This window comes from Triticum aestivum, chromosome 4B (assembly GCF_018294505.1).
Source record: "Triticum aestivum cultivar Chinese Spring chromosome 4B, IWGSC CS RefSeq v2.1, whole genome shotgun sequence".
Lineage (NCBI taxonomy): Eukaryota > Viridiplantae > Streptophyta > Magnoliopsida > Poales > Poaceae > Triticum > Triticum aestivum.
The window spans coordinates 654,164,949-654,181,838 of record NC_057804.1 but is presented as its reverse complement, the minus strand read 5'-3'; the positions used below and the strand labels follow the sequence as shown (position 1 = coordinate 654,181,838).

The following is a 16,890-nucleotide window of genomic DNA, read 5'->3' as shown; positions in this document are numbered from 1 at the left end:
TCAGGTGATAATGTAAGCCCGGGAAAGCAATGATATGACGCTGATCCTATTGTTGGGGATTGACATAATCTCCCAGGTCCCTACACACCCACATATCGAGTGAGGCGCACGCACGCACATAAGTCCCCATGGAGCTCGGTTAAATTGGACGCAGCAGCGGTCCGACGGCGGGCCGGAGGAGGATCTGTGGCACCATCTCGTCCGGCACGTACGGTGTCAATCGGTGAATACATATGCATGGAATTTAGGTGGTTCGGATCCTAAAAATACTACTACTACCATCAGGAAGTAATTAGTGTGCCCACAAGGAGTCCGACTTGATACCTGCTTCGACTCCAACTCGGCAACTCGTGCTCTAAAATAGACACCCTGCGATCACAAGCTGGTCGATTCCACGTTGCCGGATTGCTGTTGCCCATCTATCTGTAACGATGGGGCGTCGTCTTCGTCACCATCTTCGTCTATCCATGACGACGGGACGTCGTCGTCGCCATCTTCGTCGCGTTGAGGCTCAGAGCAGCAGCCACAGCAGGGAGATCCCTAGGGAGATGATCCAAGAGATCCTAGTGAAGCTGCCGACAAAGGACGTGGCCCGGTGCTACTGCGTCTCGAGGCTGTGGCGCAGTGTCGTCAGCGAGCCCTCCTTTCGCCGTCTCCACGCCGCCAACTACGCCACCGCCTTGTCGGCGGACGCAGATGTCTTGTTCGTCTTGACGACGTGTGAGCCGGGCCGGAGCGACGAGGCCAGCATCTTCAGCATGTCTTCGGGCAAGGCCATGTTCTCCTTCGACATCCCCAGTGTCTACGACCTCGCCAACGTCTGCAACGGCCTCCTCTGCTATGTGCACGGCAGCGGCCCCGAGGCACCGGCGGTGGTATGTAACCCTGTCACCGGCGAGACGCTGGCGCTTCCCAGGGCGCCGCCGCTCACAGGAACCAAGGATAAGACACATCTCTTCGCCTTGGGATTCAGTCCACCCACCAATGAGTATAAGCTGTTCAGGTTCTCTAAGGTGCACATGGCCGTGTACACCTTAGGCGACACTCGGCGCTGGCGGCAGCACTCATTCCACTCACCGTCTCATCCGGCTGAAATCCCGACTTGGCCGCCACTGCTGATCGACGGCAAGCTGTATGTGCTGACGATAGGTTGGAAGCGAGTGTTGGTAGTCGATGTGCTTACTGAGACATACCGCACGCACCGTCTGCCAGAGCATGAGACTCTCGACTATGCCAAGCAGCTAGTGGGTGCCTTCGAGCTCGACGGCTAGTTGTGCTTCGTCAAACACGTCTGTTACGTGGGCCTCCACTTTTGGGTCATGTCGCTGCCGGAGGATGACAAGCCTCCACAGTGGGATCTGCGCTATAACTTCCATATCAAGGAACCATTCTACATCTTCAGGCCATGGAGCGCCTGGGTTGACAATGGCGACAAGATGCTCTGCTACATGAACGATGAAACTTTGTACAAGTATGACACCAGAACATGCTCACCGCTGATGCCTGACCAGGGTCAACAGCTGCGGTGGGACCAAAGGCTCCAAATCCCGATGTTTCGAATATCAGGGGAAATTTTTAAATGCCACTTTAGAATCCGTGGGGGTTATCGTCCCACCCTGCTCTCGCCTCTCACCTTTGCGTTACCGCCTTCCCAAGATGACGAAGACAGAGAAAAATATAGACACCGATTCAGGCACACCTTGTCAAGTGTACTATATGGTGCCATCAGCAAATTAAGAAGAAGAAAGCAAAAGGAAAAAGAATAGATGACAAAAGTTGTACTCATTTGTTGATAGCTGATGTAAACTAAAAGCATTAGAAAATCAATTACATATACATACATATCGGCGTGGAATCATGTTATCCATGCATATTTTTCTTTTTCTTCTAAGAATGCATGCATCTTCTATCTGGTGATATATTTGTGTATACTATCATTTTGGCATCCAAAGCGCTGCCCCAGCCAGTACAAAAGATTCCACGCTGACTTTGGAATTTTCAAGGTTAACTTCTACTACAACACTTGTACTATATACAGTACTTCAAGGCAGGGAAGTGAAAGCGTATCTCAGAGACAGCAGGTCAGTTTCTTTGCTTGTTCGAGTGACCTCCGTCAAGGTTTACCCGCAGGAGTATCGTCAAGGCCTCCGTCACACGGCCCGGCGCCGTGCTTCCCGTCTTCAACCTCGACGTACTGTATTATCCATAGTTTTAAATAGCCGGCTATACTCGCTATAGCCTTTTCAGCAGGGTTCTGCTAAATAGTCGTCTTTATAAATAGTCCGCTATACCTCCGCTATAGCTGATTTAAAGGCCCACCGCTATTTTTCATAGCCCGCTATTTAAACATTGGAATTACCCCATGCCGCTCTTGATGGGGCCCTCCGCGGGCGGTGGCTTCGTCGACGTCATCGCCGCGTTCGAGGGCAAGCTGTCGCCCTTGCTGGACCACTTCTTTTCTGCTCGCAGGCCGCATCGTGGCCAACCCGCGGACAGGGCTCCTGGAGGTGCACTGCGACAAGCAGGGCGCGGAGCTCGTCGTCATCGAGGTCGGCGAGGCGCTAGGCAGCCTGGACTTCGACGACATGGACGCGTCGCTGGCGAGGGTCGGCGTTCCCGTCCAGTACGGCACGGACGCCGTGCTGTCGGTGCAGCTGGTGTCTTTCGCCTGCGGCTGGTTCGTTGTGACCTGGACCTGGAGCACTAACCACGGCCTCGCGGACGGGTGCACGCTGTGCATGATCGTTGACGCGTGGTCTGAGCTCGCGCGGGCCGGGACGATCGTCGCCACCCTGAACTTTGACTGATCCTTATTCCGCCCTCGCACCACGCTGTCGTACGGCCCTTCGGTGGGCAAGCTGTTCATGCTGCTGGTGAGCGAGCATCTCGTCAACGCCCTCACGGCCGGGGGCTCCTTGGTCTGCCGCACCTACTACGTCGAGGAGCGGAACCTCGCCATGCTGCGCGCGCAGGCGACCGGCGACGGGGAGCACGGGGCGAGCCGCGTTGAGGCGGTTTCTGCATACCTATGGAAGGTGTTCCCCGCCACCGTGGGCTTGTCAGACCAGAGTTGCCGCATGGGCTGGTGGGTGAACGGGCGACGGCGTCGCATCACCGTGCCGGAGGAAACCAGGCGCAACTACGTCGGATACGTCACGACGTTCACGGTGGCCGAGGGGAGCACGAACGCGATCCAGCGGCGGCCGCTCCCTGAGATCGCGTCGATGGTGTGCGAGTCGATTAGGTCGACGGCCACCGACGAGCACTTCCAGGAGCTGCTGGACTGGGTTTGTCACATGGCGACTGACATGTGGGTCCCACATATCATAACGGTCCCACATATCATAATGCCTTCGGTGCTGGTCGAAATAAACGGAGTTGACTATCCAATCATGTCAGCGTGATGGGTGGGTCTCTCCTCTCATAAACACATTTAATTTGTTTAAACCGGTACCTATGCAAAAATGATAGTTTTAAAGAAATTTTTATAACAAAAATGGTAGTTTTTTTTATAAGAAGGGGGAAGTTTTCAGGACAAATACCTCTAAAATGGTAGTTTTTTGGAAATTACTCTCAATATGAGGTTCAGTTGGCAATGAGTGACCAATAATAGGTCATGGGCCAGTGAAGGAGATGAAATTTCATATACTCCCTCCTTTCACTTTTTAACTCAAAAATCTCCTCAACCAAGACGAATGATGAGTGGAGAAGCAAATTCCATACTTTGCAAATCCGTCGAATTAATGAATGAGATGAAATTAAGGGTGGCTCACAAGGCCTTGGAAATTTGGTTCGTGTCAACCTACGATCAAGTGATGGATGGGCTACGAAGGGGAACGATGCATGGCAGCTAAGACGGACAACTTTGTTAGCTGATTAATTAGTTGTGATTGAGGGTAAAGATCTGGGAGTTGTATAGGCACACCTTGTTAGTCAAGTTGTATGCATGAGGGTAAATCCAAATGAAATCATACCAGATCATATAATAGTGTGCCATGCTTGAGGAGAGGAGCCATTGGCCGTGATATAACACATATTAAGTGGTCAACTATGAGAACCACTAGCCTAATGAGCCAACTTGTGTGCATGATAGCATCCGATCTTGAGGGATGCAACTACCAATTTAGTGCCACATATGAGAGGAGCCAATAACCAGCTATATATAGGAGCACATATAGTTGACTTGTCCTGCTACTACCTAATTAGTTGAGGTCTGCACATGCATGTCTATAGTGTACGTTCACAATAATGAGAGCAAGCAATGCATGCCCGTGGCGTGCTCCCCAAAGATATCAGCCAATTCCAGCTAGTGCCATGAGGGCACATGTACTGTAAGCAGCGCGTGGCTTGTTGTAAACTGCGTACATAGGGTGAGAGCATCGATCCATGAGGGTACACGATCTGATTCTGATCTGATCATCAACACGCACACAACCTCTTGCATCATGTATAATCCGGCTATAAATACCACCCAAAACAACCCGAACATACAGCAGTACAATCACATACACATGTGACTAGCTTTCTCAATCAAAGCTCTAGCAATGGCGCCGCGGCCATCGTCCAAGCTCGCCCTCCTGCTCCTTGCCATGGCACTGACGGTCTACACAGTTCGCGGTTGCGGATACAACTGCCCGTCCCCGTCTCCGCCGCCGCCGCCGCCGCCAACACCGTCGTGCCCGGGATACAACTGCCCGTCCCCGTCTCCGCCGCCGCCGCCCCCACCACCGCCGTCGCCACCGCAACAGGCGTACCCCGCGTCGGCAGCACCACCATCAACCAGCTCTGGCTCGTGCCCGAATCTGCAAGTGTGCGTCAATGTGCTGAACCTGCCGATTCTCAGTCTCGGCTTGTTTGCGAATGAGTGCTGCCCGCTGCTCTACGGGTTGGCCGACCTGCAAGCTGCCGCGTGCCTCTGCGACGTCCTCGGCGGCGTCCTCGGCCTCCGCCTCGACGTCGTAGTACTCCTCAACCAGTGCAACATTCCCTGCGAATCCACCTACACCTGCCCGCGCTGATCGATCAACCGTACACATATATGTGCTCTTTGCAAGCTTGCGTTCCAGTTCATCTTATATCTCAGTCTCGTGCATGCATGCATGCAACGGTGTTCACTAGGTAGGTACATGCGTAATCGTAAAAATGTGTCGTGTTGCGTTGTTGGAATTAATACTGTACCAGACATGCATGCATTAGTACGTGGAATAAAAGTACGTTGAAGTTGTCTAACGAAGTGCTTATATCATCTGGGATATTCATGTCTTTGTATCATCTGAGATGTCCGGGCTGTGCATGCATGAAAGTATCTAATTTTCCTTTTCTTGTGATGAAGAAGGACAGAAAATTACGTGAAAACCAAGTTTCGGTGGAAACCGATGAAAACTACTCAGAAACAATGTTCTAAAGTCTCGAAAAAATCTCAATGGGCATCAATACAACATGGGGTACTATCTTTGTGATGGCATCTATACTCATCAGAATAACTCATGGTGGGTGCTGCATCTAGAGCCAGAGTTAAGGGCCCATTGGTTTGGACTAGAGCCACTGTTTAGTGCAAGATCTATTCCTTGCGTATTGCGACGACAACATAGGATCGTCCACAGTGCCCAAACTTTTGGGCTGGCCCACAAGCCTTTTCGGGTCTGTCGTTCATCGATCAGTACATTCGCTGTTGTTCCTGATTTTTTTTTTGTTTTCTTTGGTTTTTCACTTTTACTTTTCTTTGTTTCTTCGGTTTCTTGGTTTTTTGTTTTCATATTTTTTTCGCCGGTTTGTCTTCTTTTCTGGTTTTGACTGTATTTTCCAGTTTTTGCATCGGTTTTCATTGTTTTCATCTTTTTCCTTTGTTTTTTCACATATGTTTTTGACGCGTACTTCCTTGTTCATACACATTACTCATTTTTGGTATAATATAAAACATTTCTTATATGACTTTATCACCTTTTGAATGCATGATTAACACACTTTGATGTCTACATTTTTCCATGTACCTTTTTTTGTACATCAGGAATATTTTAGTCATGTGTTAAAAAAATTACATACGGGATTAACATTTCTAAAATACTATATGTTTTTATTTCTATGTTTCATACAGATTGTATATTTTTTCGTATACATGTCAAACATTTTAGTACTCATTTAACATTTTTAAAATACATGAAAATTTTAAAAATATGTGGTTGATTTCGTTCAAATATGTATAATTTTTAAAAAATACATGTGAAATTTTTAAAAATATATGTATATTGTGATATATATTAAATTGGGCAAAGATCTGGAGCTACTTCTACGCATCAATTATATAAGCTGATAAAGTAAAATGACACCAGCTACTTCTAGTTACGTATATGAAAAATAATATACATAAAATGACACCATCAATTATATCATCTGGGATATTCATGTCTTTGTGTGATCTGAGATGTCCGGGTTGTGCATGCATGAAAGCTTCTAGTTTTCCTTTTCTTTTGATGAAGAAGGATAGAAAATTACGTGAAAATCGATGAAAACCACTCGCAAACAATGTTATAAAGTCTCGAAAAAATCTCCAATGGGCATCAGTACAACATGGGGTACTATCTTTGTGATGGCATCTATACTCATCAGAATAACTCATGGTGGGTGCTCCATTTTGAGCCAGAGTTAAGGGCCCATTGGTTTGGACTAGAGCCACTCTCTAGTGGAAGATCTATTCCTTGCTTGTTGCGACGACAACATAGGTAGCGTCCGCAGTGCCCAAACTTTTGGGCTGGCCCACTAGCCTTTTTGGGTCTGTCGTTCATCGATCAGTACATTCGTTGTTGTTCCTGGTTTTTTGTTTTCTTTGGTTTTTCACTTTACTTTTCTTTGTTTCTTCAGTTTCTCGGTTTTTTTCCATTGTTTTTTCGCCGGTTTGTCTTCTTTTCTGGTTTTGACTGTATTTTCCAGTTTTTTGCATCGGTTTTCACTGTTTTCATTTTTTCCTTTGTTTTTTCACATATATGTTTTTGACGCGTACTTCCTTGTTCATACACATTATACCTTTTTTGTATAATATAAAACATTTCTTATATGTCTTTATCACCTTTTGAATGCATGATTAACACATTTTGATGTCTACTTTTTTTCATATACCTTTTTTTGTACATCAGGAACATTTTTTACTTATGTGTTAAAAAATTACATACAAGATTAACATTTCTAAAATACTATATGTTTTTATTTCTATGTTTCATACAGATTGTATATTTTTCGTATACATGTGAAACATTTTAGTACTCATTTAACATTTTTAAAATACATGAAATTTTTAAAAATATATGTGGTTGATTTGGTTCGAATATGTATAATTTTTTTAATATGTGTTACACATTTGGCATATTCCGAGACATAACTTTGTGCTCGCGTATGCAGATAGACATGGTGGACCGACCCGATAATTGTGTTAGCTAGAGGTTTTGTGGTTTTTGGAAGCTTCTATGGACCAGCTCGTTGAACCTTCTATCGCTTTTGTCCTGTTTAGGGAAAATTGCACAGCATTTTTTATTTTTGTTTTATTCTATGTTTTTTCTTTATCGGTTTTTTGGCCCTCTTTTTTTGCAGGAAACTTTTTAGAATAGGTAATTTTTTTGGCTTTCTTTTTGAAATACATATCACTTTTTTCACTACACATTGAACATTTTTTGTAGGCCCGGATCTTCTTTTTAGATACACGTTGAATTTTTTTCAAATACATGATGAACACTTTTCTATAAAAACCAGTGCGTGGATACGTGTCCACACCAACAACCATGCATGTATAATATACCTGTCCATGGGCAGTCCGCCCCGGATGGCCCGACCCGACCCGGCACGAAATGCCCGACCCGGCCTGGCCCGACATTGTGCATAGACCGGGCCTGGGCCTAGATTTTGAGCCCGAAGGCCGGGCCTGGCTGGGGCCGGCCCGCTCATATCAGGGATTTAATGAAGAGGCCCAGCCTGAGGCCTGGCGGGCTTTTACACAATCAGGCCGGGCTTGTGGCCTGATTTTTAGGCCTGACGCCCGGGCTTGAGTTTTCTGCATCGGGCTTGTTTAGGCCCGTCCCGAAGCCCGGCCCGGCCCGAGTGACGGCCAGGTATAACGTATAAGCCAAAGCTAGCTATGAAACATTTATAGTTGACTTCTCTTGCTCTCCAGTTAATATTGCACTTGCTATACGTGTCCATGCATGGTATCAAACTAAGTAGCAACTACGGCATGCATGGCCATGGCATGAAAGTCGTCACACAGCATATCTTCAGCGCATTCCAGCCACTAGTATCCCGTTATTCTGTGTGCAGAGCTTGTTTGAAAATACACATGCCCATCAAGTATTGAAACTAGCCGGACGTATATTATAGTTTAAGCTAAGTTGTAGATGGAGTTTATTATAGTTTAAGTTAAGTTGTAGAATCAAACTTGAATGCTCGATCATGGATCAACATATACGTGCGCCCGGGCTATAAATACCACCCCACACAGCTCAAACTCACAGCGCCTACAAACCCTTGCTAGTTGCTTCCTATAGTAAGCCTTGCTTCCTCTCGACCAAGGCTAGCTTTCGCAATGGCGCCATCGACCAAGCTCTTCCTCGTGCTCCTCGGCCTGAACTTGATGGTCACCACTGTGCACGGTAGCTGTGAACCTCACTGCCCTACCCCGACCCCACCGTCTCCTCCATCGACCAACGGCGGCTCATGCCCTATTGACACGCTGAAACTGCGTGTGTGCGCCAACGTGCTGAACCTGCTGAAGCTCGGGCTTGGCGTGCCGCCGAGCGAGCGGTGCTGCCCGCTGCTGGCCGGTCTGGCCGACCTGGACGCCGCGGTGTGCCTCTGCACCGCCATCAAGGTCAAGGTCCTCGGCGTCATCAACCTCAACGTCCCCGTCGACCTGGTGCTCCTGCTCAACCACTGCCACAAGACCTGCCCGCCCGGCTTCACCTGCCCGCACTGATAGATCAACGTACTCGTCCAAGCATGGCATGCTGCGTACATATGCCATGCATGCAGCTTCCTATACACTACTCCAGTTTGTGTTTGAGTTCATCTATATATATATATATATATATATATATATATATATATATATATATATATATATATATATATATATATATATATATATATATATATATATATATATATATATATATGTCTTGTGCATGCCTAGGTTCTCTGTCACGCATTAGCATTATGCATGCATGCAGTGATCACTAGGTAGGTACGTAAACGTAAGTGCATGAAGTGTGTCAAGTTTGTGGTGTCCAAATAAATGACCCACGTAACCGGGGGTTTGTATCATCATGTCAAGTACTGTGCCGGGCGCCTACTATATGCCCCTAGCTTGTATCATCTGAAATCTGATGAAGTTGTGTAAACTCGATATGTGTGTTACATATATATTGCCGCGTCATAGTCCACTCGTAAAACATATACTTGCACCGAGATCAAAGCCAACCCTAAGTTTTTTATGGATCGTAGGAAGAGAAACATAAATAAATCGGATCAAGGATAGATGAATTTAGTATTGACGAGCGACTTGCAGACACATGGCATGGGAGCTGTGATGCGAGACCATGCAGCAGCAATGTTTATATCGGCTGGCAGTTCATATCATCCTTACATGCAGGTACAGACCCAAAAACTTCTTGAAGCATATCAAAATGTTTAGAGTTGCATCTTCTTTGCATCGAAGTCATTGTAAAAGAAGTGGATGCTGCTTATGGTTTGGTGCGACCTTTGTTGTCTTGCACAACTCCTCGGAGTAAAGTAAAAAAGGCTGTTTATTAGTCTTTGTTGTCTTGCACAACTCCTTTCCCTGCTCAAACATTACTGTTACATGTTTTGGGTGGCTGATTTTGTTTGGGTATCATTTTTTGCGTTTTCCTTTTGTCTCATTTTTCCCTTCTAACCTTTTCTCGTGTTTTTTTATGTTTTGCCTTCTTCAAATTTTATTTGCATCCATTTTACTTTGTTCATTTTCTGCTATGTCTTTGTTTTTTCATTTGTTTTCTTATGCTTTTGGAAAAATACCGGAATATCCATATTTAATTATTTAAAGCATATGAACATATATTTAGATGTTCATGAATAACTCTTCTTCAGAACATGTTTTTGGATATTTAGGAATACATTTTAAACATGAGATAACCACTTTGTTCAAATATATGAATATTTATGGTGAGGTACATGCACATTTTTTAAATTGATCTGCAACATGTGATTTTATCAATCTTTCAAACTAACCTTAACATCTGTTTCTGAAAAATATTAAATTAAAAACATACTTTCTAACAAATAAAACATATTAGTAGATGGCCTAGCCAATTAAGCATTAAGGATCTGTCAGGCGTGCAATGCCACACTATTCTTCGCAGAAACGTTGAATATGATGACTCATTCATCCTTGCACAAACTAGAAATTTGTTAGCTACATATTAGTCCATCGAAAAATAAAGCTAGATTCATCCGTGCATAAAGTAGAAATTAATTTTTTAGCTACAGATTAGTTCTAGTGTGCGTTTTTGCGACAACAAACAGTACACTCATTTATTTTACCTAGACTAGCTAGAAGCTCCAACAACGGCATACTGTTTTTTCGCAGATAGAATGCATATGATTTCACTTTTACTACTCTCAGTAGCCTAATACTTTCAAAGTATTGATTATCCAAAATTGCATACTTACACGTCACATAAAAATTTAGTACTCAAAGTGCGCAATTTTGCAAGAACTCGTACGTTTAGTCTAGGTGTTGATCCAATGATTGAAAAGATGACTGGAATATAAATATATTACAGAAAATTCAAAAATAGAAAATTATAACTCCCTGCTTTCCAAAATATAAGGCGCACTTGACTTTGCACGGTCTTTGATCCATGTCTTTAACCACTAATACTTCCTCTTTTTTGGTTTATAGGGCTTATCTCAAATTTTTCGTTTTACCGATTTAAAGAGCTCATCTCCATCTCATATTGAGATTTCAAGGCGCATTAAATATTTGCATGCATGAATTAAAAAGGAACTCACCAATGCATGCAATGTTCCTACTCATCTAGAGTACAAGATACGAAGTAAGTACAAAGTTGAGTCATCTATTTTGAAACGGAGGGAGTAGTATTAAATTGATCTGGATTTTTTTTAAAGGAGGTTAAAATTCCCGGCATCTGCATCAATCGATGCATGCATCCTTCTTTATTAATTATTCAACCAGGTGTGACAATACCTTACATCAAGCCACCCGGCGCCACCACTCACACCTACAAACTCGACAATGTGGGGTGCTCTGAGTCCCCATATCTAAAATCAGTGTCGTCATCGATCCATCCACATAATGTATCAGAACCTACATCCGGTGCGGCAAATCTAAAGCGTACATCACACATACGGTTTAGAAGGCGCCATCACCATCGTCCCGCTGACCCATCTTCATGAAAGAGATCCGCATTATGCTTGCCAGTCCGGCCAACCATCGACGCCACCACAGAGCCCAACGACACCACCTCCCTGTGCGCGAACTACTAAGCGCGTCGCGGTCGCCACCGGTACACCTCAACACCATGCTGCCAAGTACCACCAGCCGACACAGCTTGAAGTTTCTGGAAGATCTATCGTGCATAGCACTTACCGAACAGGCATGACAAAGCGTAGCAACCTATAGACCAGGCTTGGCTTGACGTCTCCACCGAAGCTTCATGCAAGATGAAGCCACTCCGCCGCATGCCTTTGTCTTCCAGCGCTGCTCCAGAAACGATGCTCCATCGACAGAAACCACACCACAGTGCAGCCATCGTCCAATCTGGAAGACCAGATCCAAGGGTTTCCCCCGGAGCAACACGCACTACTAGGAAAATGCTTATACATAGAAGTTTACCAGTAGTGTTTGTTTGTGTCCCCACACTACTGGTAATTACCAGTAGCGCTGGGTACAAAGCGCGCTACTGGTATGGATTAGCAGCAGCGTTGGTTTCTCTTAGACACGCTACTGGTAAGTGTGGCACACCACACCTCTAGATAAAAAAATATTAGTAGCGCGGGTTGTAAATCCTGCGCTACTACTAAGTGAATAGCTATAGCGCTGGCGATACACTCATGCTACTGCTCAGCGGGTCCATTGCAGAGTGCAACACCATCCACCCCCGATCCACTCTCACCCCTCTCCTCCGCCCCCACAATCTCCTTGCCCGTCGCTCCCTCTCCGGCCCCTTCCTCCCATCCGCCCGCCCCCCTGTTCCACCATGGCGCAGCTCGTCCTGGGCTCACGTCGTGCTAGAGCGCCCCTACCGGCATCGTCGGCGGGAACAAGGGCAAGGTCTCAGCCGAGGTCGCCCCGAAGAACGCCGCCGAGCATGGGCGTCGGGGGGAGGCCGATGAGGAGAGGTGGTCCCGCCTGCTGCCGGAGCTGCTCATGGGCATCTTGCGCCGTGTCGACGCCGGCGCCGAGCGCCTCCCCCCCTGCGCCGTGACGTTGTCGCCTGCGTCCCCCAGCCCCTCCCCGCCGCCTGCGCCCCCCTCCGACCTGGCCGCCTCCTTCGACCCCGTCCAGGAGTGGCTCCTCAACGACTTCGACTTCGACCAGGCCATGGGGAGCGAGCTGGCCAAGAGCTTCGGCCTCGGCGAGGCGGAGGCCACCGGTCCGGGCAGGATTGATTTTGCGTCGTTGTCCGGGAGCGGCGGATTGGGCGCGGACCAAATCGTGAAGGTGGAGGCATCGACGCCGATGACATAGACGTGTGGCATATATTGTGTGTGTGTGTGCGTGTACGCGCGTGCGTGTGTGCATGTGCGTGTGTTAATTATCTACATCAGATATGTGTGATTGATGATTGACTGTATGCATAACATGTACGTATTGTGAAATGCATGTCTGAACTGAAATAGGTAGACTTTTATTTTTTTTAAATCCTAATTTGTTACTAGTAGCGTGGGTGTATAATAGAAGCGCTACTACTATTCCTTTACTAGTAGCGTGGGCGTATAATAGAAGCGCTACTGGTATATCTGTTTAGCAGTAGCGTGGGATAAAACACACGCTACTGCTAAAAAATAGTTGTAGCGTCATAGCAGTAGCGTGAGAACCTACGCTACTGGTAGTCTAAAAACCCACACTACTGGTAAGGTTTTTCCTAGTAGTGACGAGTGGGTTGACAGTAGTTACCCCGATGGTGCCTTCATTAAGGTAACGACACATAATGCCGCCATCGGCTCGGTTTTCACCGGCAACTATTCTCCCCGACTCGCAGCTGAAACTAGATGACGGATCCCGAGATCCGAACACCCAGCCTCAGACTGACCACTTCCGATGACCGAGACAACCACCGCCGGCTGCACCGGCCATACCAGATCTGACCGGTGGTGCCGCCACCGAGACCACCAGGCCCTCCATGCCACCGCCCCGATCCGAATGCAGATTGCGCGCCACCGCCGCCAAGCCAGCCACCACCGCTGACTGCAGCCACCGCCTCCGCCCGAAAGGGCCTTCCGCTGCGCCCACCGCCCTATAGCCGCCGCCCGAGGGAGAGTCAGCCACTGCCGCCGCCTGCTGCAGCCATCTCCGCGGCGTCGCAAAAACTGGATCGTCCACGCCACCTCATGCCTAGGAGCGCTGCACCATCCTTGAGAAGCAGGAGAGAGGAAATCCTCCGCCACCCCTGGTGGCAAGGTTTGTTGCGTGTTGCCCGAGTCGCCCTGCGGGGGCGATGCGGGGGCAGATCAATATAAGAAATTCATGCCTAACGAACACAGGGAAGGTCATTAAATTGGGAGAGAATTTCACTTCCCTGGCCTCTGCACCAACTAGGGATGTATACAATCCTTGAAGTATGAGTATTAGGATTTTTAATCTTGGTCCTCAATAATAAATAGGAACCTAAATTCGCCTCCATAAGTATTTAAACCCAGGTGTTGGATTTGTACATCCACTCCCCCAACCAGTTGAGCTAGGCTCACTCTCCCATAACTTGGTCCGATATGGTTAATTAATACAGTTCGACTTGTAGTTAGGCTCGAGGTTAACTTGGTAATTTCCAGTTAGTCTAATATCCACACATGTGTTGTTTTAGATGTTATTGATCCTAATTAATCTATATTTCCGGCTAGCCCAATATCCACACATTTGTTGTTTCACATGTTATTGACTCTAATTAATCTATGATTATTCTAATAATTGCATCTGCTGATGCAGTTAACGTCCACGCCTCATGTTTCCTCCACTATCCATGTGTAGCATGCATGCCCGCCCTAGCCAGACACCAGCCGCATGTCCTTGTCTCTTAGGCTAGTCATAATGGGAGTAAATTAGCTAGTAACATAGCGCAGTCCAAAACAAATTTGCTAATGTGGTATGTATTTAATGAAGAGATATATGTTTAGAGTAACATAATATGTTACTGTAACATTAGCGCTTCCCAAGAGAAGATGAGTCTATAGGCTATTAAATGAATCCATCTATGACACTACTACAATGTTATTTTGCACTATGGAGATAGTAACTTATACTAGTGTCATATGCATGACACTAGTATAAGTTACTCCCCATTATGACCAGCCTTAGAAACAAGTTTACATCACTCGAAACCTTCTAACGTGAGAACCAGTACTAGTTGGTGTGGTTCTTGATTTGTAGTATATAGGCAGGTTTCAGAAGTACTAGAAGAAAGAATGTGGTATTATTTGGCTAGCTTAACCTTTGATTATCTCGGCACATGAGGCACGGTTGAGGACATTTGCAATTAGCAGGTGCCTTCGATTAAGAATTTCTACCAGTGCTTCCGATCGAAAGATCAAGACGAATTTGATCCTGACAAGGCAAAGTTACGGAAGCGAATCGTGATTGGTAATCAAGTCCGTTTGTTGATAATATGAAATCCGTAATCTACCTTTACGTCGCTCTTGGAGGGAACCTGGTGGAATTTTTCTTTGCAGTTTATAACAGTGCATTGTCTAAAATGCCCTTGATGTGGAAATATACTACCAGATTTTTTCTGTAGTATTATCAAATTTCGGCCACTGGATCACAAAAACAAAATGGCCCAAAATAATTTGCGTACTGTAAAGGACTCAAAGATATTATTCCCTATGTACACAAAAACAAATAATATTTTGGACTTGTCTCAAACGAAAGTTGAAAATTTTAGACCACCAATTCTGTTTTATATTCCTCTAACAGATATATATTTTGAGAGGCGATTTCCTACTCATGGTGGTAGCTACACACGCATGGTGGCAGCTACACGCCCTTTGGCATAAGTGCACTTTTGTTGTATAGAAATGACTTTTGCTCACTTCTCTTTGACCTTTTATTACCTTTTTGATACAATTGCCTTTTGGTTATGTAGTAGGGGCTTTTTCTCACTTCTCTAAGTCTTTTTGCTAACCTTTTTGGCATAATTGCCTGTTTTCTTGCCTGGCTGGTCCAAAGTCATGATATTTTTGTTATAGAGTTATTTTTCATAGTCCAAAATAATTTACCACAATAACTAGAGATAAAAATTGGGGTTGTGCGTAGCTACCACCATGGGTAGCAAATTATTTCCGTATATATTTTATATTGTTTGATTTTGAAACTAGAAAATCATATGGCCATGTTACACCACGAACTTGCGTTTGGCTGGGCGGTAGTATTGACGAAGTTGTAACTTTGTGTAAGAATGATTTTGCACCACCGTGAGTAACATGGGGTCTCTTTGTCCTGCAAAAAAAGAAAATAAATATCAATTTGTGGTCAAAGTTATACTTTGTGTCAATGTTAAAACATCACATTCTGGTCAACTAAAAAAACAAATATTTGTCTTTTTAGAGATTTCAAATGGACTACCACATACGTATGGATGTATATAGACATATTTTTTTGTTTAGATTCACTCATTTTGCTCCGTATATAGTCACTTGTTGAAATCTCTAGAAAGATAAATATTTAAGAACGGAGGGAGTAGCTGTTGATGCTCAAAAATATCAGTTCTTGTGAGGCCATTTGCATTCCATCCTGTCACTCGAATACTGGTCGGATACGCTCTCCCTTCTCGAATCTGAAGTTGTCAACTCTCTAGTTTTTGTCACAGCATTGAAATGATCCCTTCTTGTAGCAGTCGAATTGACTCAATGTTTGTACATAATGGGAAATTGAAGCAGCTAGAGAGAGCAAGTTTTGGATGCATCCTCAGTATATCCTAGTACATCGCTCGGCCACATGTATGATCGTGTGAAATGAAGAATAAAATGTCTCCGTTGGTCACGTCATGCATGTTTGACCTAACACCTAGTGTACGTACAACGGCATGCATGCATACATACTCCCTCCGTTTCTAAGTCTTTCTACTAATATGGACCACATAATAGACATATTTTAGATTCAATCATTTTGCTCAGTATGTTATCTATATTTGGAACGGGGGAGTAGATTCGGTCTGACACGTCTCATTGGACTGCTCAATGTCTCTAAACCATTAAACCCTATAAGCATCGCGTGTAGGGCAGCCAACCAGCTATGCCACGTGGTGCAAATTGGTTGGTCACGGTGAAAAAGCTTTTGGGCTATTATTTTTAGATGAAGGTGAGAAAAATTTCAATTTTTTGTCTCTCTAGATGGAGGTGATGACCCCACACTCTTTTTAATGGAGGGCTACGCAAAGTGGCGCTCGCTGGTAGGCTGAGTTGGTGATTTTTTTCTTTTCTTTTTTATTTCTTTTTTCTAGATGGAGGTAAGGATTTTTTTATATGTTTTTTAGATGAAGGCGAGGACTTTATGTATTTTTTAAATGAAAAGGTGCACATAACTTCCTCTCAGGAGGCGCCATCGGGTGACGCCCCAACCTCTAGTCAGATATCATGGGTCACCAATCTCGGGCGCTGACATACGTGACATGGGAGACTACCTATTTATTCACTTTT

The 16,890-nt window shown here is 45.4% G+C and overlaps 2 protein-coding genes and 1 pseudogene across 2 annotated transcripts; all 3 read left to right on the top strand.

Moving 5' to 3' along the window:
- The first annotated feature begins 410 nt into the window (after positions 1-410).
- Positions 411-1,748, top strand: LOC123089664 (F-box protein At5g65850-like). The gene has a single exon (XM_044511286.1). The coding sequence runs from the start codon at positions 432-434 to the stop codon at positions 1,269-1,271; it is 840 nt and encodes a 279-aa protein (XP_044367221.1). The 5' UTR covers positions 411-431; the 3' UTR covers positions 1,272-1,748.
- A 696-nt stretch (positions 1,749-2,444) lies between these two features.
- LOC123090372 (coniferyl alcohol acyltransferase-like) lies at positions 2,445-3,404 on the top strand (annotated as a pseudogene).
- Positions 3,405-8,507: 5,103 nt separating this feature from the next.
- LOC123089663 (cortical cell-delineating protein-like) lies at positions 8,508-9,057 on the top strand. The gene has a single exon (XM_044511285.1). The coding sequence runs from the start codon at positions 8,567-8,569 to the stop codon at positions 8,954-8,956; it is 390 nt and encodes a 129-aa protein (XP_044367220.1). The 5' UTR covers positions 8,508-8,566; the 3' UTR covers positions 8,957-9,057.
- The last annotated feature ends 7,833 nt before the right edge of the window (positions 9,058-16,890 follow it).